The 24,986-nt window shown below is 39.4% G+C and overlaps 1 protein-coding gene across 1 annotated transcript in view; it reads left to right on the top strand.

The window, feature by feature from the left end:
* Positions 1 to 24,986, top strand: part of ROS1 (ROS proto-oncogene 1, receptor tyrosine kinase) — a 474,496-nt gene that overhangs the window by 273,737 nt on the left and 175,773 nt on the right. The window contains exons 30-31 of the mRNA XM_053712162.1: positions 5,778 to 5,924; positions 23,912 to 24,050. Coding sequence (XP_053568137.1) covers positions 5,778 to 5,924; positions 23,912 to 24,050 — 286 coding nt within the window. The remainder of the gene's footprint in view (positions 1 to 5,777; positions 5,925 to 23,911; positions 24,051 to 24,986) is intronic.

Below are 24,986 nucleotides of genomic sequence, written 5' to 3' on the forward strand. Positions count from 1 at the left end.
GAATGGTCTCTCCATCCAGAGTTGTTTGCAGAGATATGCAATAAGTGAGGGACACCGGAGATAGATCTCATGGCATCCCATCTCAATATCAAGCTACCCAGGTATGGGTAGAGGTCGAGGTATCCCCAAGCAAATCTAATAGATGCACTAGCAGTGCCCTGGAGGTTCAAACTCATATATCTTACTTGTATATCTTTTTCCTCCATTTCTGCTTCTTCCTCGAGTGGTGGCCTGCATCAAGGAGGAGTGGGCATCAGTAATCCTGATTGCTCCATCGTGACCGTGAAGGACGTGGTTCGCGGATCTAGTGGGGATGTCCTCATCTCCTCCATGGAAGTTACCTTATCACAGAGACCTGCTGATACAAGATCTATTTGTTCATCAAAATCTAGATTCTCTGAGGCTGACTGCGTGGAGATTGAACATTTAGTCTTAGCCAAGAGAGGTTTCTCTGAGAGTGTCATTGATACTCTTATTCAAGCTCATAAACCAGTTACTCGGCATATCTACCACAAGGTGTGGAGGACCTACTTATTCTGGTGTGAAGAGCGTGGTTTTTCCTGGCACAGAGTTAAGGTTGCCACGATCTTATCTTTTCTCCATGATGGGCTGTAGAAGGGTCTTTCTGCTAGTTTCCTGAGGGGACAGATTTCAGCCCTGTCGGTTTTATTGCACAAGATGCTGGCTGGGCTTCCAGACGTGCAGTCCTTTGTTAAGGCTCTGATTAGGATAAGACCTGTGTTTAAATCTGGGGCTCCTCCTTGGAGCCTAAATCTTGTTCTTCGGGTTTTGCAACGGGTTCTGTTTGAGCCTCTGTATTCCGTTGACATTAAATTGATGTCTCCAAAATTCGTCCTTTTCTGAGTGCTGAAACTACTAAACAGCTAATCCATTCCCTAGTAATTTCCCGGCTTGACTACTGTAACAACCAACTAACTGGCCTTCCTAAATGCCTCTGCTAGGCTAATCCACCTCTCCTGACACTCTGTATCTGCCGCACCCCTCTGTGAGTCCCTTCACTGGCTCTCCATTCACAGCAGAATTAAATTTAAAATTCTCACTCTGACCTACAAAGCCCTTACCAATGCAGCCCCCCCATACCTGTCCTCACTCATCAACAAATATACTCCAGCCCGTCCCCTAAGATACAACAAAGAGCTACTCCTTGCCTCTTCTACCATCACCTCCTCTCATGCTAGACTACAGAACTTGTCTCGTGCGGCACCAACCCTCTGGAATGCACTTCCTCGAGCTGTCAGACTTTCCCCCAACCTCTCCTCCTTTAAAAGCTCCCTAAAGACCTTCTTGTTCAGGGAAGCCTATCACCAAATTGGTAACAAATGAATTCCACTTGCCTAATAGTTGCCCTTGTCTAACTTCACACTAAAATCATTCCCACCTTTGCAGTCCCACGGGAACAGGGCTCCCAATTCCCCCTGTATTTGTTTGCTAAATTTTGTCTGGTGTCTCATATTGTACTGTCCTTTTATCTTTGTTACCTATGAACATCACTGCAGAATCTGTTGGCGCTTTATAAATAAAGAATAATAATAATAATAATAATATCTTGGAAGGTGCAATGTGAGCCCCCTTATCTGATTTGTCATGCAGATAAGGCAGTTTTATGTACTAAATTAAGTTTTCTTCCTAAGGATGTGTCAGATCGTAACATTAATTAGGAGATTGTGGTTCCTTCCTTGTGTCCAAATCCTTCTTCATCGAAGGAACACTTACTTCACAATTTGGATGTGGTTTGCACCTTGAAGTTCTATCATCAGGCTACTAAGGAGTTTAGCCAATCTTCCGCTTTGTTTGTTGTCTATTCGGTGAAGCGTAAGGGGCAGACGGCTACTTCGACTTCCCTACCTTTTTGGTTAAGAAGTGTCATCCGCTTAGCTTACAAGACAGCGGGACATCGTCCTTCTGAGAGGATAACAGCTCATTCCACTAGAACAATGACTTCCTCTTTGGCCTTTAAGAACAAGGCCTCTATGGATCAGATTTGTAAGGCGGCTACCTGGTCCTCCTTACATACCTTTTCAAAATGTTACAAGTTTAATGTTTTGCTTTAACTAAAGCAGCTTTCAGGAGAAAAGTTTTGCAGGCTGTGGTGCCCTCAGAATAGGGCCCGCCTCTTTCTTTTTGTTCCCCCCCTTTATTCATTCAGTGTCCTCTGGAGCTTGGGTATAGTTTTCCCAACAGTAAGGAATGAAGCCGTGGACTCTCCCTATCTTAGGAAGGAAAACATAATTTATGCTTACCAGATAAATTCCTTTCCTTCTGGATAGTGAGAGTCCATGGCCCCGCCCATTTTTCTTGTTTATAGGCGGTCCCCTATTATTTAATTTATTCTTCTGGCATCATTTATACCCTAATGTTTCTCCTACTTTTCCTTGTCCCCTTGGCAGAATGACTGGGGTAATAAGGAAGTGGGAGGGATATTTAAGCCTTTGGCTGGGGTGTCTTTGCCTCCTCCTGGTGGCCAGGTGTTGTATTTCCCAACAGTAAGGGATGAAGCCATGGACTCTCCCTATCCTGAAGGAAAGGAATTTATCTGGTAAACATACATTATGTTTTCTCTCACTGCATGGCAGGACCTGATGGTTTGAACATACAATTTAGCACTGGATAAAAGGGTGCCACCTAGCCTTGAGTCAGGTGAAGAAATCACTGCTAGCCTGCTGCATTTAACTTTTAGTACCGGGATGCAAATGCAGCCAGACACTGTGAGACTTTTTGACCTGTGTGGTGTGGGGTAAACGTAGTGCCCCTTGGGACAAATGCAGGATGGACTTTGTTTACTGAAGTTCCTCTGCCTGTTTCATAGACATGGGGACATTTGTGTGGGGCATAATATTCTGTTTGTATTCAGGTTAATTTCATCCACCTTCACTCCCAGTACTACCCTAATGAAGAAGCCATGCAAGGTTCTGACATGTCTAGTACTGTTCACATATAGCACTGAATATGTACAGTATATCCATATGTGTTCTTATACATGTTCTCTGCCTACCCTTACTTCTTAATGTTTAGGAGGGGCAGCCAACAGGATTATTGTTATGTATTCCCGCTCAGTTAGGAGGTTATGTTGTCAGATTAAATTTCAGGTTTTGTACCTATAACATATATGTCGCTCACCAGAACAGTTAATATATGTGTTTCTACATGTGTTCTACTAATGCTGCAGGCTTGTCTCTACTGCAGTGGCTGTTAACTATCTGATTCTATAACTGTAAATGGTACCTACCTTTACCAAACATATTTTAGGCTACCCCCCTCAATCCTGTACTGACAGTAGGATATGTATATTTGGGAGTTCCCTAGGGGTATCATTGCTGCTCTTTTGGATCTCTATTACCTTATTACAATTAGATACAAGTCACTACTAGCATAGCTCTCCATATGTATACTCCTTAGTTCTATTTGCTCTTGTTGTATTGGCTGGGAGCACCCTCACTTAACTTGCACGTTGTATTTATTGCTGTTTCTACTTAGAATATGTGGTGGTTACGATATATATGAAGATATTATATATATTTTTTGACTGTTAAATACCACTAAAATATATACCTGACCCACTAGGTGCTATACACTCGGGCGAAGTACATTATGAGATTAAGCCAACTTTGTGATTGATATTTATACAACTCATTATTGCTATGTTTCTCCTTTAAACATTTATGTTGTTTATCCTATTAAAAGGTGGACTTCCTTCTCACACACATATCTAGTTTTATAGCTGCGGGCAAATTAAGAAAAGCTTCCATTACTTGAGACATGTATAAATGTAAACCTAGGGTCCAAGAGTGGCCCTATTACTATTTTAGACAACCTCCTATGCTTTATATTGTTGGTTTCATAGGTCCAAGAGAGACCTTCATAAGCCCAGGGGGTAGAAAAGGAGAATTTTGGTGAATGCTCAGAAATGTTGTTGAATCAATATTCAACAACATTTCTGAAGTTGTATACAGATAAACGGAAAAAGCGCACTTGAGAGCCCAGAATAAAAAAGTTCATCCTTTATTGGTAAATCCTTGTCAGGTAAAAACATGGGTCAATAACCTTTCCATAAAAATTCCAAGATGATATGCAGGTACTCAGCATAGCATACGCGTTTCGTGCGCTTGCGCACTTGGTCACTGCTCACCTGTGTGCCTGCATGTCATCTATTTAAAGACGGATGAAAATTAATTAAGGAAAATACATCCTACATCTGTATGTATAATTAATCATCCTGGAAAGCACAAACAAACAAAGGCAGTGACTATTTCATATATCAAACAGTATATAAATTCAAACTTGATGTTAGAACATCATATTTTGTGTACTATATACTTGAATGTAATTTAAATCTGAGAAACAAATCAAAACAATTACTAATTAATAAAGAATTGCATGCAATCTTGAGAAAACAGAACAATATTACAAAAATACATTTTTACCCTATATATCCTATCAGGAACTGTACCTTATATATAAATAAATAGAATATGTATGTATAAGACAGGGAAAAAATTGTCATATCCAGCATGCAATCCGCTAAAAGCAAGACAGTATAGTATTATTGTACCAGATGTATATATGCACTTCTGTGTAAAAGACCTATATTTCTCATAATGCAAATAGTGTCTTATTTCATATTATCTTTAAACTTTCATTGATCTTTTACTCAATAGGAACATATTAGTCATACTGTTCTCATCTCTCCTATTCAGACAAAGAGGTCTAAGTCTCTTCTCAGATTAATCCCATATGGGTTACTGGTTTCTAGAGTGAACATCCAGTATATCTCTCTTTTACCTAGAGTCATCTCCCTGTTACCTCCTCTCCTCCATATTGGTACAAAGTCTATACCCTGTATGGTTAATGCTGTTGTATCTGAATTGTGTAGATTTCTAAAGTGTCTGGCTACAGGGGTGTCTGATTCTATATCCTTTATGGAGCGGAGATACTCTAAGAACCTGTCCTTCATTGGTCTTTTTGTCTTACCTGTATATTGCATGAAGCAAATTTTACAAGTAAGAAGATAGACCACATGTGTCGTTGCACAATTAATAAAGTAATTAATTGTATGTTCTTTTTGAGTTACAGTGGAATTAATCTTATCCCCCTCCGTCACAAAGCCACAAGTCTTACATATTGGCCTCCTACATTTATAGAATCCATTCTTTCTTTGTAGCCAACACTTGTTTATTTTAGGCTTCAGGTCTGAGGGGGACAGGTAATTACCCAATGTTTTCCCTTTCTTGGGGATAAAATCACACCCCTCCTGTGTGATCTGCTTCAATATAGGGTCTGAATATAGAATAGGTAGTGATTCCTGTACTATATTACAAATTTGATTAAATTCTAAGCTGTATGCAGTTATAAACTTGGGTTTACCTATATTTGACTGACTACTGATTTTACTCTTATCTTGTAAGTAAGTCTTTTCTATTCAGTTTGTCCACTGTATGTTTTGCTTTGTCCAAAACCTCTTGTGTATATCCTCTGTCTTTCAACCTCTTCATGGTTTCCTGTGCTTGTCTTTGATAGTTTTGTTCGCTAGTACAGTTTCTTTTTATCCTAATTAACTCTCCTTTAGGTATTGCTCTCACTACATGCCTGGGATGGCATGAATTATATTGTAAAATTGTATTACCAGCCGTATGCTTTCTGTACATAACCGTATTTACTCTGTGTTCTTTCTCATCAGCTGATATAGTTAGATCTAAGAAATTCACACTTAAATTGCTCTGCTCACTAGTGAAACTTATTGAGTGTTTATTCTGATTCAGATACTGGCAAAATTTGTCAGTTTCCACCTCACTCCCATCAAACACAAAAAGCAGAGCATCAATATAGCAATGAAAGTGAACTACATTATATCTGAATGGATTTCTATCTCCATAGAAGTGGGACAGCTCCCACCAACTCATAAACAGGTTGGTCTATGAGGGGACAAATTTAGCCCCCATTGCTGTCCCATGCCTCTGGAGATAGAAATCATTTTCAAATTTGAAAAAGTTATGAGTTAACAAATATTCTATTGCCCTTATAAGAAAGGTTTTTGTGGCAGGTTCAAAATCAGATTGTACGTCCAAAAAATGTTCAACTGCTGTCATACCTAATGTATGTTGTATAGACGTGCATAGTGCCGAGACATCTACCACTATAAATCTATAAGTAGATTTCCAAGTGACCTGTTCCAATTTCTTTATTAGGTGTGTCGTATCTTGTATATAGCTTGGTAAGTCTCTTACTATATTTTGAAGAAAATAATCCACTAATTGTGTGATTCATTGAGGGAGTCTATACCTGCCACTATCGGCCTGCCTGGGGGACATGTAGGGTTCTTGTGAATTTTGGGGAGGTAGTGAAAGATCGGGATGGCTGGGAAGTCTGGGATTAATGCCTCTTGAACTGATTTACTTATAATGTTATTATGTCTAGCAAACAAAATCAAATTCATTTATTCATTCGTAAATACCTTGGTAGGCTCTTCCTTTAATTTGACATAAACTTCTTTCTCATCTAACTGTCTTCTTCTTTCCTATAGTCTTCCCTTTTTAATACTACCGTATTCCCCCCCTTATCTGACCTTAAGGCCAATCTTTCCTGTTCTGTGAGGTTAGTATGGTACCAATCCTTCTTTTTTCTTTTTTTCTGTTTTAAAAGCCTGAGTTTTTCCTCTATGGTCTTTTGAAAAACATCCAAAGTTTTGTGTCTTGTATGTACTGGGTAAAAATGTGATTTTTTTCTTTAAATGTTGTACACATATTGCTTTCTCATTAAGTAAGCCTATATTATTTTGTTCTCCCTCTTGACCAAGTTCCTGTAAGTCACACCAGTCTGAAAATGTTAATTCATTCATGAACATTTCATTTGAAGCTTCTTTGTGAGTATATTCACTTTCTTGTTCCTGCCCATCACCTGAACCAAAAAAATGTTTGCGCAATGTTATCTTATGCACAAACCTATTTGTATCTATAATTGTTTCAAACAGGTTGAAATGATCTGCAGGAACAAAGTTTAGAACTTTTGACAATACATTAATTTCATTAACATTCAAACTTCTTGTAGATAGATTAATTACATCTGTGTTTTTACATATTTTTTCTGCATTCTCTAAGACCTTGTAACATATGTTTTTTGAATAGTCCCCACCCTGTGTGCTTCTTCTTTTTGTTTCTGAGGACCTGTTGTTTCCCTTTCACCTTCTTCCTCTGTGGTTATTTTTATTCTTCCTGTAGGGAAAGTTTGTGTATCCCCTTTTTTTGACATCGTATGGGGTATCTCTGTCATTGCTGGTTCTTCCATAGACCCCAGTACTGCTGGTATTGCAGCTTCTTCCATAGCCCCTCCTTTTGATGAATCGAGTTCATATTCTGTGTCAGAGAATGTTACCACTTTGTTCTACTTGTTATTAAATCTTCCCCCTCTCTTCTTATTTTTAGTATACATACAATTAAACTGTGGTCTAGAGGCATCCTCATGACTCCATTTATAAACCTGTTTTGTGTCATAGAGGTCTATTTATCAAGCCGTCAACTTTCTTGCATTCGCCGGCACCAATATGCTCGCCTAAGATTGCCTAACATCGCTGCCGCGGACCTGAATACGCTCTCCAAAGTTACCAAAAAAGTCAAAAAACGCACACCAAGTAGGGGGCGATGAGCAGCGGACTGTTGTTAACTAACAGTCATCGTTCTCGCCGCTCTTCGGCTTTTTCCCAGCTTTATTGGTATACTGTCACTAAACACCGCCACTATACTACACTGTTTACTTCTATCTCGCTGCTCACGGACCTCACCGCAACTAAATAAAGTTATTAAGCTCTAAACCGCCGCTCCCGGAGCCCACCGCCACTCTAATAAACTTATTAACCCCTATCCTGCCGCTCCTGGAGCCCACCGCCACCTACATTATGTTATTAACCCCTAATCTGCTAGCCCCCTACACAGCCGCCACCTACATTATGTTATTAACCCCTAATCTGCCCCCCCTACACCGCCGCCACCTACATTATGTTATTAACCCCTAATCTGCCCCCCCATACCACCGCCACCTACATTATGTTATTAACCCCTAATCTACCCCCCCCTACACCGCCGCCACCTACATTATACTTATTAACCCCTAATCTGCCATCCCCAACATTGCCGCCACTATATTAAATTTATTAACCCCTAAACCTAAGTCTAACCCTAACACCCCCTAACTTAAATATAATTTAAATAAATATAAATAAAATTACTATCATTAACTAAATTATTCCTATTTAAAACTAAATACTTACCTATAAAATAAACCCTAAACTAGCTATAATATAACTAATAGTTACAGTGTATCTAGCTTAGGTTTTATTTTAATTTTACAGGCAAGTTTGTATTTATTTTAACTATGTAGAATAGTTACTAAATAGTTATTAACTATTTACTAACTACCTAGCTAAAATAAATACAAATTTACCTGTAAAATAAAAGCTAACCTAAGTTACAATATGTAATGACCTATGGATTTATTCACTATGGAGCAGGGTTGGACTTGTTACGTATGTCCCTTTAAATTTAGATTTGTTCCAGAAGGAATAGATTGTTTATACGATATAAACAGTTCTACTGCTTTTGAGTGTAATATAGCCTTAGAGAGATGTGGTGTTTACCAGTAATAAAACCACAAAAGTGATAGGCAGATTGGACGATTGTATAAGGAGTGCTCAGAGCAGGTAAGGCTTTTAGAATACCAGTAAAGGTCGCAGAGCGGAGTTTACAGAGAAAGTTATCAAGTAGGTAATACAGCAGTGAGGAAAGTAAACTGTCTGCAATACTCAGATGTAATAGAGCAATGGAAGTATGTTTGTGTGATTGCGTTCACACTGTTACTCACAGAGACCAGGTGCTGCAGCTGTCCGGCTGCACAGGCTGTTTAGGAAGAGTTGAAACCGCAGAGGTTTAGGATTGCTGGCGGTTCCTGTAGAGCGATCCTGCAAGGAACTGAATACCAGGTGGTAATGGTAGTAAGGAGACGCCAGGCAGTAGATGATGATGTCAGAGAAAGTCCGGTCTGCCACAAAGATGTTACGGTGTTCCTCACTGCAAAATAAGTATCAAAGAGGTAAACAAACAAAGCTAATGCTTCAGGGCTGATGCTTGAGGTAACGACTGTAGACTTCAATAAACCAGCACTGAATGAAGGAAGGAGGAGTCCTTTTAACAGGGCGGTTGTCAGTAGTCAGTACTAAAGGTGGAATTGTTGAAATAAGGCAGTAAAGGAGGAATGGGACATGACATACTCCCCCCTAAAAGGAAACACCAAAGGGGTTTCAAGGAGCAGGACGATTCGGGTTCTGGCGATGGAAAAGTGAAACCAGACGGTCGGCAGACAAGTTAGTTGCAGGCTCCCAAGAGTCCTCTGAAGAATCATAACCGAGCCAGTGCACTAGATACTGGAGTACACCATTGCGGCGTCTAGAATCCAAAATGGACTGGACCTCATAGTCCTGGTCAGGTTGAGGAGTCAGCGGTAAGTGCTGAGTTGCAGGAGTGTCTGAGACACAAGGTTTAATGAGTGATATATGGAACGTGGGATGGATGCGGAAATCAGGGGGCAACTCAAGCTTAACAGTTAGGGGATTCCGAATCTCCACAATTGGAAAAGGTCCTATGAAAAGTTTATTCAATTTTCTGCAGGTATTTGGGAGTCTGAGATGTTTGGTTACTAGCCACACTTTATCGCCAACTTTGTAAGGAGGATGAGGTCTGTGCCGAAGATCATAGTATTTCTTGTAGGAAGCCTGAGAGGCTTTAATGTTATCTTGTATAATTGAGTAGGTTTGGTTTAAGTTATTAACCAAATCAAACACTTGGGGACAAGGGGAATCAGCGGCAGAAAAAGGTTGAAAGTGAGGATGATGACCCAAGTTAATGTAGAATGGTGAGAATCCTGTGGATGAATTGGTGGTGTTGTTGTAGGAAAATTCTGCAAGACTTAGGTAGTCCATCCAGGAGTCTTGCTTGTGTGAACAGAAACAGCGTAGAAATTGCTCCAACCATTGATTGGTTCTTTCACACTGTCCATTGCCTTGCGGATGGTAGGACGTGGTCAAAAGTTGTTGCATGTGTAGAGCTTTGCACAGTGCCTTCCAGAACCTAGAGGTGAGCTGGCTGCCCCTATCGCTTAGTACAGTGGTGGGTATTCCATGAAGGCGTATTATTTCCTTAATGAACAGGTCAGTGGGGGGTCTGTGATCCTTTCTTGAAAGAGCGTCGGCCTTTCCGTTTTTATTACCGGGTCTGTAGGTGATAACATATGGGAACCTAGAGAACTATAGATGCCAACGTAACTGTCTGCTGGATAATGTGCGACTTGAATGGAGGTATTGGAGGTTTTTATGGTCCATATATATGGTAATTGGATGATCGGCCCCTTCAAGTAAATGTCTCCACTGATCAAATGAGCACTTAATAGCTAATAGTTCTTTTTCACCCACCGGGTAGTTTAGCTCAGGAGGTGTTAGAAGTCTTGAGAAGTAGCATATAGGGTGCAGTGGGTCTTGTGGGGTCGATCTTTGAGAGAGGATAGATGCAATGGCATAATCGGATGCGTCTACCTTGAGGACTAGGTAGCTTGATGTGTCTGGGATTTGCAACACAGGAGATGTGACAAAACAAGACTTGAGGTGGTTAAATGCTTTTGTACAAGTATTATCCCAATTAAATGTGGGTGTGTTCTTTGTCAGTTCAGTAAGTGGCTTAGATATGGCAGCAAAGTTATGAATGAAGCGTCTGTAGAAATTAGTGAATCTGAGGAAACGCTGTACCTCTTTTTTATTGCTAGGTGTGGGCCAGTGTTGTATGGTGGAAATCTTGTTATTATCCATTTTTATTTAATTCTGGTTTATGATGTACCCTAGGAAAGAAATCTTGGTTGCGTGGAATATACATTTTTCAATCTTGGCACATAAGTTGTGTGTACGTAACCTGGATAGGACAGTTCTAACATGTTGGATATGTTCTGTGTAATTGCTGGAGTAAATGAGGATGTCGTCTAAATAAACAACTAAGAAAGCATCTAAGATATCACGGAAGATATCATTAATAAAACACTGAAATGTTGCCGGTGCGTTACACAGACTGAAAGGCATAACTGTATACTCGAATAGACCATAACGAGTCCTGAATGCAGTTAGCCATTCGTCACCCGGACCTTATTCTAACAAGGTTGTAGGAACCTCTTAAATCAAGTTTTGTGAAATATTTGGCACCTCTTAACCTCTCTATCAACTCTGGAATGAGAGGTAGGGGGTATCTGTTTTTCTTTGTGCGCTTATTTAACTCCCTATAATCGATTATAGGGCGCAGAGACCCGTCCTTGTTTTTGACAAAGAACATCCCAGCACCAACTGGGGATGTAGAAGGACGTATAAATCCTTTCTTTAGACTATCTTCAATGTACGTTTTGAGATGGGATAACTCAGGTTTGGAAAGTGGGTATATGTGCCCGTAAGGGATAGTTACCCCAGGAAGTAGGTCAATAGGACAATCATATGGTCTGTGTGGAGGACGTGTGTCTGCAACCTTTTTATCAAAAACGTCAGAAAATTCTGTGTACTCTGTAGGGAGTTTAGGTGTAATGGCAGCGAAGAGGATAGCAGAAGAACAACAAGTGGAAGAACAGTAAGTGGAAGGAAAAGTGAGTGACAGGTTCTTCCAATGGATAAGAGGCTCATGGAGACGTAACCAGGACAGCCCTAAAACCAAAGGGTAAATAGGAGAAGAAATAATGTTGAAAGATAAAGACTCTGAGTGGCCCTGAGTGGTAGTGAGTGTAATGGGAACAGTGTGGTGAGTTACTGGCCCTGTGGAGAGATTAGTACCATCAATGACTCTAAGAGGCTGTGGATTGCTTTTGGAAATAATAGGTATTTTATTGCGTTTAACCAAATCAATATCGATGTAATTGCCACATGCTCCTGTGTCCACGATGGCTACAGTCTTGAGACTGTGATGGTCCCACTGTAAAATTAAGGGTAGCATTATATTCCCAGGTACTTTCCCTTTTAATTGAGAGAATTGCGGAAAAGAGAAAGACTTACCGTCTTTCTGTTTTGAAAGTGAAGGGCAGTCCTTGACTATATGGTTGGAAGAGTCGCAATACATACATAGATTCAGGGATCTACACCTTGACTTCTCCTGGGGTGTGAGAGGACCCCTAATAAAACCGATCTCCATGGGCTGGTCAGTAATAGTAGATTGAAAAGGTGGTGGAGAAGGTGGCTTACGTACAGGGTGCGTAGTCAAAGCCTTCTCTAATTTCCTTTCTCTAATACGTCGGTCAATACAGATGCAAGCGGCATATAAATCTTCTAAACGTTGGGGCACTCCAGTCCTGGAGAGTTCGTCTTTTATCTCCTCCGTAAGACCTAGCCTGAACTGGTTGCGGAGGGAGATTTCATTCCATAAGGAATCCCTAGCCCAGATCTTGAACTGGGTGATGTAATGTTCTACTGGCAGCTTATTCTGTTTTAGTGCCCTGAGCTTGGTCTCAGCTGTTAATTGACGATATGGGTCATCATATAGATGGGAGAGGGCATTCATAAAGCCATCTAGGGAATTTAGGATGGGATCTTGGGTCTCATAAAGTGAGTCGGCCCAAGCTTGTGGTTCACCTCTCATATAGGAGAGGATAGTGAGGACTTTGGTCCTATCATTTGGATAGGTTTTAGGTCTTAATTCGAACAATAATAAGCAAGCATTCCTAAATTGCTTAAAACTGGTCCTGTCACCAGTGAATTTCTCTGGTAGAGATGCCTGTGGTTCAGAACCCTTAGCGGTGAGGGTTTCACTAAGACAGGCTCTAAGGTTTTGATTATCTCCCTGCAAATCCCTGAATGCTTGGGAGAGATTATCCATTTGCTGGGTTAGGTTTTGCACTCGTGCAGCAAGATCCCCTGGATCCATTATCTGTAATATTTTCTGGCTGGTTTATTATGTAATGACCTATGGATTTATTCACTATGGAGCGGGGTTGGACTTGTTACGTATGTCCCTTTAAATTTAGATTTGTTCCAGAAGGAATAGATTGTTTATACGATATAAACAGTTCTACTGCTTTTGAGTGTAATATAGCCTTAGAGAGATGTGGTGTTTACCAGTAATAAAACCACAAAAGTGATAGGCAGATTGGACAATTGTATAAGGAGTGCTCAGAGCAGGTAAGGCTTTTAGAATACCAGTTAAGGTCGCAGATCGGAGTTTACAGAGAAAGTTATCAAGTAGGTAATACAGCAGTGAGGAAAGTAAACTGTCTGCAATACTCAGATGTAATAGAGCAATGAAAGTATGTTTGTGTGATTGCGTTCACACTGTTACTCACAGAGACCAGGTGCTGCAGCTGTCCGGCTGCACAGGCTGTTTAGGAAGAGTTGAAACCACAGAGGTTTAGGATTGCTGGCGGTTCCTGTAGAGCGATCCTGCAAGGAACTGAATACCAGGTGGTAATGGTAGTAAGGAGACACCAGGCAGTAGATGATGATGTCAGAGAAAGTCTGGTCTGCCAAAAAGATGTTACGTTGTTCCTCACTGCAAAATAAGTATCAAAGAGGTAAACAAACAAAGCTAATGCTTCAGGGCTGATGCTTGAGGTAACGACTGTAGACTTCAATAAACCAGCACTGAATGAAGGAAGGAGGAGTCCTTTTAACAGGGCGGTTGTCAGTAGTCAGTACTAAAGGTGGAATTGTTGAAATAAGGCAGTAAAGGAGGAATGGGACATGACACAATAACACCTAACACTACACTACAATTAAATACAATTAAATAAATTACATACAATTAACTAAATTATATACAAATATCTAAAGTACAACCCCCCCACTAAATTACAGAAAATAAAAAACAAATTATCAGATATTTAAACTAATTACACCTAATCTAATAGCCCTATCAAAATAAAAAAGCCCCCCCAAAATAAAAAACCCTAGCCTAAACTAAACTACCATTAGCCCTTAAAAGGACCTTTTGCGGGGCATTGCCCCAAAGTAATCAGCTCTTTTACCTGTAAAAATAAAATAAAAACAACCCCCCCCCAACAGTAAAACCCACCACCCACACAACCAACCCCCCCAAAAAAATACTAACTAAAAAAAACCTAAGCTCCCCATTGCCCTGAAAAGGGCATTTGGATGGGCATTGCCCTTAAAAGGGCAGTTAGCTCTTTTGCAGCCCAAAGCCCTAACCTAAAAATAAAACCCACCCAATACACCCTTAAAAAAACCAACACTAACCTCCTGAAGATTGACTTACCGGGAGACGTCTTCATCTAAGCCGGGCGAAGTGGTCTTCCAAACGGGCAGAAGTCTTCATCCAAGCCGGGCAGAAGTGGTCCTACAGACGTCAGAAGTCTTCATCCAGACGGCATCTTCTATCTTCATCCATCCGGCGCGGAGCGGGTCCATCTTCAAGACATCCGACACGGAGCATCCTCTTCTGCCGACGACTGCTCGATGAATGAAAGTTCCTTTAAGTGACGTCATCCAAGATGGCGTCCCTTAGATTCCGATTGGCTGATAGAATTCCATCAGCCAATCGGAATTAAGGTAGAAAAAATCCTGTTGGCTGATGCAAACAGCCAATAGGATTGAAGTTCAATCCTATTGGCTGATCCACTCAGCCAATAGGATTGAGCTCGCATTCTATTGGCTGTTCCAATAGAATGCGATCAGCCAATCGGAATCTAAGGGACGCCATCTTGGATGACGTCACTTAAAGGAATCTTCATTCGTCGGGTAGTCGTCGGCAGAAGAGGATGCTCCGTGTCGGATGTCTTGATGATGGAACCGCTCCGCGCCGGATGGATGAAGATAGAAGATGCCGTCTGGATGAAGATTTCTACCCGTCTGGAGGACCACTTCTGCCCGGCTTGGATGAAGACTTCTGCTCGTCTGAAGGACCACTTCACCCAGCTTGGATGAAGACGTCTCCTGGTAAGTCGATCTTCAGGGGGTTAGTGTTAGGTTTTTTAAGGGTGTATTGGGTGGGTTTTATTTTTAGGTTAGGGCTTTGGGCCGTAAAAGAGCTAACTGCCCTTTTAAGGGCAATGCCCATCCAAATGCCCTTTTCAGGGCAACGGGGAGCTTAGGTTTTTTTAGTTAGTATTTTATTTGGGGGATTTGTTGTATAGGTGGTGGGTTTTACTGTTGGGGGGGTTGTTTGTATTTTTTATTATAGGTAAAAGAGCTGATTACTTTGGGGAAATGCCCCGCAAAAGGCCCTATAAAGGGCTATTGGTAGTTTAGTTTAGGGTAGGGTTTTTTAATCTTGGGGGGGGGGGGCTTTTTTATTTTTATAGGGCTATTAGATTAGGTGTAATTAGTTTAAATATCTGATAATTTTTTTTTATTTTCTGTAATTTAGTGTTTTTTTTTTTGTACTTTAGATAATTGTATATAATTTAGTTAATTGTATTTAATTGCTGTAATTTATTTAATTGTAGTGTAGTGTTAGGTGTTAGTGTAACTTAGGTTAGGTTTTATTTTACAGGTCAATTTGTATTTATTTTAGCTAGGTAGTTATTAAATAGTTAATAACTATTTAGTAACTATCCTACCTAGTTAAAATAAATACAAACTTGCCTGTAAAATAAAAATAAACCCTACGCTAGCTACAATGTAACTAGCGGTATTATTAGTGCCCCTGCTCTAAGGCATTGCAATTGATGGTATAAATGTAAATGTATTAATAAGTGGCTAATATCTAATGGTATAATTAGCTTACCATTTCGGATTATACAGGTGTGTGCCATGAAAGTGGATTTCAGCCATCCGGTTTGATTTATAGAAATATAGAAACATCGAATTTGACGGTAGATAAGAACCAAAAAGGCCCATCAAGTCTACCCATATTACATGTTACTTTTTCCTTAGGATAGCCTTATGCATGTCCCAGGCATTTTTAAATTCCTTTACAGTCTTTCTGTTTACCACCTCAAATGGAAGTTTATTCCATAAATCCACCACCCTTTCTGTAAAAAAATTCTTCCTCAAATTTCTCCTGAATCTGCTACCCTCTAACTTTAGATTGTGACCCCTTGTTTTGGCATTTATTTTTTGTAAAAAATGCTTTCAGCTTCTATTTTATTAAGTCCCTTCATATATTTGAAGGTTTCTATCATGTCACCTCTTTTCCTTCTATCCTCTAAGCTATACATATTTAGATCATAGAGTCTTTCTTTGAACGTTTTATATTTTAGACCATGTACCATTTTAGTAGCCCTCCTTTGGACAGCTTCTAGTTTATTTATATCTTTCTGAAGATATGGTCTCCAGAACTGTACACAGTATTCCATATTTGGTCTAACTAATAATCTGTAAAGTGGCATAAGAACCTTGCTATTTCTGCTACTAAAACCTCTTCCAATGCAACCAAGCATTTGACTGGCTTTGCTGGCTGCACTGCTGCATTGTGTACCACATTTTAAATCATCTGAAATAATAATTCCCAAGTCCCTTTCTTCTTTAATTACAGTCAGTAATGTACCATTGAGACTATAATTGGCCTTAAGGTTTTTGGATCCTATATGCATAATTTTGCTCTTGGTAATACTAAATTTCAGATCCCATTTATTTGACCAGTCCTCTAGTTTAATATCACAGTTCATATGATCAACTCCTCCTGGAACATCTGCCCTGTTACAAATTTTTGTATCATCAGCAAACAAGTAAACCTTCCCCTTAAGCCCACTTCCAATATCACTTATGAACATGTTAAACAAAACAGGCCCAAGAACTGACCCTTGGGGAACACCACTAGTAACTGATGCCTCGTTTGAATGTACTCCATTAATTGTAACCCTCTGTCATCTATCTTTAAGCCAGCATTCTACCCACTTAACAATCTTAGCATCTATTCCAAGGCAATACATTTTGTGAATAAGTTTGTTGTGTGGGACGGTGTCAAATGCTTTGCTAAAGTCTAGATATGCAACATCTACGGCTCCTCCCTGGTCTATTATTCTAGGTACATGGTCAAAGAAATCAATTAGCTTAGTCTGGCATGTTCTTCCAGAAGTGAAACCATGCTGTCCTTTGTCTTCTAAGTTGTTTGTCTGAAGGAAAGATACAAGTTTTTCCTTTAAAAGAGTTTCCATTAATTTACCTGTAATTGAGGTCTAATAAAGTTATAGTATTATAAGCTCAGTATAATTATGTTTTATTGTTAGTGTTATCATTCAAGTTCTAGGGGTAGATTTATCAAGCAGCGGATGCTGCAATCTACCGCAGAAGTTTCCGGCTCACCAGAAACTTAACTTAAGAAGCATTGCTGTCCTTTGTCTTCTAAGTTGTTTGTCTGAAGGAAAGATACAAGTTTTTCCTTTAAAAGAGTTTCCATTAATTTACCTGTAATTGAGGTCTAATAAAGTTATAGTATTATAAGCTCAGTATAATTATGTTTTATTGTTAGTGTTATCATTCAAGTTCTAGGGGTAGATTTATCAAGCAGCGGATGCTGCAATCTACCGCAGAAGTTTCCGGCTCACCAGAAACTTAACTTAAGAAGCATTGGTCGTAAGACCGCTGCTCCTTAACTTCTCCACCACCTCTGAGGTGGTGGACTGCAATCATCCCGATCAGATACGATTGGGATGATTGACACCCCCTGTTAGCGGCTGATTGGCCGCGAATGTGCAGGGGGCAGTATTGCACAAGTATTTCACCAGAAATGCTTGTGCAATGTTAAATGCTGACAGCGTATGCTGTCGGCATTTAGCAATGTCGGGCGAACATGATTTGCTACAGCGAATCATGTCCGTCCGCCATATGAGAAATCTACCGCTTGTATCAGAGAGATGATTTGTGTATCAGATATCAATAAGTCTTTCAAATATGGTAAAGTTTAAAAATACAGAAACAAATTCAATTAAAGCAAGATGGGATAGTACAGGAAAAATGTAATGGAAGTGTGAGAAATTATCCAGTCTCACTAAACATCTGTAAATGCAGAGTTTGCTCCAAGGAGCTTACAATCTAGTGAAAAAATGAAATACATTGCTCACGGAGCTTACAATATCATGTTACATTCAAAAGCACTTATCTCAGGAGACTAACAGTTTAGTAAAATGATGGGAATCACTGAAGGAAGACTGCCATCAGCACGTAACATAGCATTTGTCCCTCTGTACTTGTCACCGCCATAGAGTATTTCAGCCTTGGCCATACTGTTGGCCAGATGTGCATCATTTTGAGCTAAATTTATTTCAGATCGCCAGTTTTCATATAAGCATTTTATTACCAGGTCAGGAAGATGAAACAGCTGTCTCAGACACTGTACCTTACTGTACAGTGTTTAATGGGGGTCCCAGCCCCAGTGAGTTTGCAGGGTGAAGAATAAATTGCAGACCCATGACATGGGGTTTATATTCTAGGCATTTTACCAGGAGTCCTTGCATTAGAGAGTTTGCAGGCTAATGATACAGTAATTCTTGTCAGCATTGGTTTAAAGCTTTAATGGCAGCTGCAAGTCTTATAAAGATGTGTAGAGGAAGCATAGAAAGGCTATAACACTTATAATATATATTAAGAATAATGATATAATTATTTTGAACATTTTATATGTTCTTTTTTTCCAATAAAGCTATCAAGATAGCATTGATCATTATTATGCATAGTTTATAATGCAAAAAAGCTAATGTTATGCCTCAAAGTACTGGTGCTCTTAGGAACCTAGAAAAGTAGGCTATTGCTTATGTCATGTATCTGTATTATTTTACATTGTGTATAAATATGACTTAGTATTATTTAGTTAGTGAGTTGGGGTGAGCATGGTAACACAACCTGTTGTAATTGATGCTCATAACTGCAGCTCACTCCGGGTGCCATTTGCATTGTGTTGGAGGTCATCACTGTTCTTCACATTAGCACATCCACAGAGCTGTAGCTATAAAGCACTAGCTATACTGTAATGTGCTGGCTGTATAATAAAGATATTAGAAATATAGATATTAGAAAAAATAATATTTACCTGTCAGTGATTTCTGAAGCTTAGCTGGATTAGTCTGGCAACTGCAGTAACGTGTGCAGAAGTTATGAGGGTGGAGGCTTTGTGTTGTCAGTAGGTTTTGTGACATCATTGCTGCATCACATAAGCCACTCCACTAGGGCTGTCACTATGACAACCAGACATCACATTACACCATAACTGTTAATTTAACATTTTGTTATGTTATTTGAGCATTAAAAACCTTGTTTTTTTAAGTGTTTACATGTTGGGAATAGATTATTATAATGACATGAACTGTAATAGTTTAGGTCAGACAATATTCTCAAAGCCAAAGCTGAGCCACTGGATCATGGGCAGATGTGATTATCTCTGGGGTTTCCAATTTTCTTGGGAAAAAATACCAGCCATGCTAATTAGCATATATAATTGTGCAGTGTATATAATAAACTAAAGGTTTAATTATTTAAAAGTAGACCCCCACACATTTTGAAGCCTTTATGTCTATATCAATTTTTGCTGAACCCCTCAACTCCAGACGTACCCTGTACGTCTGTGGTTGTTAAGGGTTTTATTAGCGCAGTTTCACATACAGTGATGAAGCTGTGCTAGAATTGCATGCTTCACTTACGATATTGGCCAGACCTGTGCTATGTCCGGTACAAGTATGCATGCATCTGAACGTCCACTGATGTACAGAGTATGTTGGTGGTCATTAAGGTGTTAATATAGTAGAACTAATTGGATTGGAACAGCCAATAGAATGCAAGCGCAATCCTATTGGCTGATTGGATCAGCCAATAGGATTGAAGCTCAATCCTATTGGCTGATTGCATAAGCCAATAGGATTTTCTCACCTTTTATTACGATTGGCTGATAGAATTCTATCAGCCAATCGGAATTCAAGGGACGCCATCTTGGATGACGTAATTTAAAGGAAACTTCATTCGGGAAGAAGACTTCGATTTAAGAGGATGCTCTGCGCCGGATGTCTTGAAGATGGAGCCGCTCTGGGCCGGATGGATGAAGATAGAAGATGCCGTCTGTATGAAGACTTCTGCCTGTCTGGAGGACCACTTCTGCCGGCTTCGTTGAGGACTTCTTGCCGCTTGGATGAAGACTTCGCCCGGCTTCGTTAAGGATGATTGTAAGTGGATCTTTGGGGGTTAGTGTTAGGCTTTTTTAAGGGTTTATTCGGTGCGTTTTATTTTTAGATTAGGGGTTTGGGCAGTTGAAAAAGAGCTAAATGCCCATTTAAGGGCAATGCCCATCCAAATGCCCTTTTCAGGGCAATGGGGAGCTTAGCTTTTTTTAGTTAGGTTTTTATTTGGGGGGTTGGTTGTGTGGGTGGTGGGTTTTACTGCTGGGGGGTTGTTTGTATTTTTCTTTTACAGGTAAAAAAACTGATTTATTTGGGGCAATGCCCCGCAAAAGGCCCTTTTAAGGGCTATTGGTAGTTTTGTTTAGGCTAGGTTTTTTTTATTTTGGGGGGCTTTTTTTATTTTGATAGGGCTATTAGATTAGGTATTATTAGTTTAAATATCTTAAAATTTATTTTTTTATTTTGTGTAATGTAGCGTTTGTTTTTGTAATTTAGGTAATTGTATTTAATTTATGTAATTGATTTAATTGTAGCGTAAGGTTAGGTGTTAGTGTAAGACAGGTTAGGTTTTATTTTACAGGTAAGTTTGTATTTATTTTAGTTAGGTAGTTAGTAAATAGTTAAGAACTATTTAGTAACTATTCTACCTAGTTAAAATAAATACAAACTTGCCTGAAAAATAAAAATAAACCCTAAGCTAGCTACAATGTAACTATTAGTTATATTGTAGCTAGCTTAGGGTTTATTTTAGAGGTAAGTATTTAGTTTTAAATTGGAATTATTTAGTTATTAATAGAAGGTTTTATTTAGATTTTTTTTGGATTATATTTAAGTTAGGGGGTGTTAGGGTTAGACTTAGGTTTAGGGGTTAATACATTTAGTATAGTGGCGGCGACGTTGGGAGTGACAGATTAGGGGTTAATAAATGTAGGTAGGTGGCAGTGATTAGGGGTTAATAATATTTAACTAGTGTTTGTGATGCGGGAGTGTGGCGGTTTAGGGGTTAATATGTTTATTATAGTGGCGGTGATGTCCGGAGCGGCAGATTAGGGGTTAATAATTTTATTATAGTGTTTGCGATGCGGGAGGGCCTCGGTTTAGGGGTTAATAGGTAGTTTTTGGGTGTTAGTGTACTTTTTAGCACTTTAGTTATGAGTTTTATGCTACAGCTTTGTAACGTAAAACTCATAACTACTGACTTTAGATTGCGTTACGAATCTTGCGGGATAGGCTTTACCGTTCACTTTTTGGCCTCCCTGAAAAAGCTTGTAATAGCGGCCCTATGGAAGTCCCATTGAAAAAAGACTTTTACGCAAATTGCGTAAGTTAATTTGCGTTACTGCCAAAAAAGTGTGCGGTACAGCTTTTGTAACAAGACTCGTAATAGCAGCGGTAGTGAAAAAGCAGCGTTATAACCCATAACGCTGCTTTTTCACTCATAACGCAAAACTCATAATCTAGCCGATATTCAGGTACACATTCACATATATTATTAATCAGTATTAATATGTAGCTAATAATTAGTGTTGCTTGTCAGTATATAATTGCTTACGGTAAAGTTTTTTTACTTTAACAAATTAATTAATATTTAGTTATTATGTTAGTCAAGGTCCCTAACATAGCTGCATGATTCCTATCATTATATTACTGGTATAAATATCCACAAATATTCCCATGTTATTCATACATGGGTCTAGTACATCTCTATAAAAATAAGTAATGGTTTAACCTTAGTTAATGGTCAAACAGAGATACTGACTTATTTTTCAGAACATATTTCCAAAATACATATTTGTCATTTATAGCTTAGTTACGAGTGCCATCTTCCGAGAGAAAAATATTTTGACTGCTAAATCTTAGCTTATTAACAAAAATGTTAATTAATCTGTAATTAGTGTTAGCCAATCATTTATGTGAACCTAATATTATCAGTTGTGGTGGAGTTAAGAGTTTTCCATAAAATGCACACTCACCCACAAAAGGGGGGACGAGGGGACACAAGCAGACAGGACAAGAGGAGCCACACTGACACACTGGCACAATGACCACACCCTGTCCAGAGGAGATGGGAGGCTAAGCTGAACAAACAGAGTCAGGATAATGGCAAGAGAGGGTCCAGGGGTAACCTAAGAGGGTCTTTTTACATTGAACCCTAGTGAAGGATCCCACAATATTGAAACAGTTTTGTTAATATGATTTATGCTCTTTACATTAATATTCAGTTTTCTTATTTAATCAGTTGAGTTAATCAATTCTGAAAGACTATACTTAATAGATATAGTAAATTATATAGTAAATTATATATAGGGGGCACCCTTGGTCAGCCACAACTAATTGATAATACAAAATGTATGTGCTACAGAGCATACAAAGTATATAACAATGACGGTTGGATGTAGTTATCTAAATACAATCAAGTGTAGAAAAATCAGCAGATACAATATAGATAATACATATGTTAATAATAGTAAAGTCCCATCAAAGGATGATTGAGATAGATAAAATAGTAACCAAATGCAGTGGATGATATGAGGGTCACGGCAGCTATCTGTACGAGGATCAAGGCCACGATCCCGGATCAATAATCTGTAGACAACATAAGAAGACAGAAGCGTCACATGGCCCAATATTGTTTGAGTGAATGACAAATATTATGTGGTAGATACACTCACATTGGTGCAGCACCCCTAATGGTGCAAAAGGAGCGAGCTGGGATCAGAACAGTCACCTAGCAGACTGACCTCCGGTGTGTGTTCAGCAATCTGTAAATGATGTAAACAGAAGAGAGCCAATATGGCCTAGTATTGTTTGAATACATGAGATAAGATGTAATAGAATTGCACTCACATTTAGTAGAGCACCTCCCTTGGTGCATTGGAGGCAAACTTGGATCAAACAGTCACCCAGTAGACTGACCCCTGTGTGGCAGGAACTTCCCAGCGGTCAAAGTGCCAAATGGTAGATAAGATAATAAAATGTACGGCAGCAGGTGGTAAGTAAAAAATTTACTTTATTTAAAATAAATAAAAACTAGCAACGCGTTTCTCAGCCAACCAGTGACTGTTTCAGCCTGATGAAACAGCCACTAGTTGACAAATCTATTTGTCCTGTTTTATATCTATTGCCAAAGATCCACAAGTCTTTGCCCCATCCACTTGGACGTCCTATAGTTTCTGCACGGGGCTCTTTGCTTCAGCCTCTAGCAGAATTTATAGACCACTTTTTGCAACTAGTTGTACAGTCTACTCACTGACATCCCTGAGTCGGATTTACTCATTACCATGGATGTGGTAAGTTTGTATACTGTAATTCCCCACTGACATGGTATTGATATGGTACGTTGGATACTTTTTAACAACCAACAATATAACGGACTTCCTATTGACTTTATTGTTCAGTTATTAGAGTTGTGTCTGGAGAAGAATTTTTTTTTGTTTTGAAGAAACTTTTTTTCTGCAAACCCTGGGAACGGCTATGGGGTCGAGTATGGCCCCTGCATACACCAATATTTATATGGCAATGTACGAATAATTGAATATCTTCTTTTCCACACACACACACATCTATTCGTTTTTACCACCGTTATATTGATGTTGTGATTTTAATCTGGAGGAGTACTTCTGACTCATTGATGGTTTGGTTTGATGCCTTGAATTCACTAGACTCTACCATTAGATTTAAGATAGAGAGTGATACAAAAATGGTTAATTTTCTTGATCTTGAGATACACAAGGACTTTACAGCTGAGGGATGTCAACTACATACTACTTTATTTAGTCAACAGACCGACAAAAACTCCATTTTGCATTATAGCAGTTTTCATCCCCGTTTTCAGAAAGATGGGGTCAGTTCTTCTCAGCTCCTGCGGGTGGTGCGTAACAACACCAATAATACCCGGAAAATATTACAACTTGATGAAATGTCTATGAAATTCCTGAACAGAGGGTACCCACATTCTCTTATTTTCCAACAATGTAATAAAGCAAAAGACCTGACATAGGCACACACCACCATCAGAAGATCTGATGATGCTCCTGATACCCGAATAAATTTCATCACAACCTATACTCCAGCAACTAGGTAGGTGACGGCAGCACTCAAGGATAACTGGCCTATTATAGCAATGGATAATAGTCTTCCCTTTGGTGATATGCCACCTCCTCGAATGGTATATAAGAGATCTAAAAATCTACGAGATCTTCTGATCCAGTCCATTGTTACCGTAAAGAGACATGGTTGCCCAGAGGTACAAAGGAATGCTTTCATTGTGGAAACTGCGTGACTTGCAATAGTCTGATTACAGGCAGAACATTTCATCATCCACACACGAATAAGCTATATCAGATCAAACATGGACTGACCTGCCTCTCTGAATATGTGATTTATATGATAATCTGCCCATGTTCTCTGTGTTATTTTGGAAAAACGACCACTACCTTCGGGGAGTGCCTAGTCAATCACAAATCAGCCATTAGACAGGCCATAAACAAGGGTGATTCTGATCAGCCCGCGGCGAGGCACTTTGTGAAAGCAGGCCACCATATATCACTACGGACTATGTTAATCGACCATCTACCGCCTTTGAAGCGAGGGGGAGATAGAGCTAAAGCTTTACTAAAACTGGAAGCAAGATGGATTTTTTCATTGGATACATTCTCACCTAGAGGCCTGAACAGCATGGCGGATTTTGCCTGTTGCTACCTCTAATCTGGATGTGTAGGAGCATTGTGATGTTTTCAGTGGAGCGCCTGTACCCATGGAACGTGTGCGAAATTGGGAATGTTGGAGTACACGATCAGCATGTTACCTCTGAAGCAGGGGGACTGGTTTGACCCAGGATGTCCGGGTATTATACTCCTCTATATCAGGACTCTATAAATAAATTAATTTCTACCATACTCTTGAGACAC

Source organism: Bombina bombina, chromosome 4, assembly GCF_027579735.1.
Source record: "Bombina bombina isolate aBomBom1 chromosome 4, aBomBom1.pri, whole genome shotgun sequence".
Taxonomy (NCBI): Eukaryota; Metazoa; Chordata; class Amphibia; order Anura; family Bombinatoridae; genus Bombina; species Bombina bombina.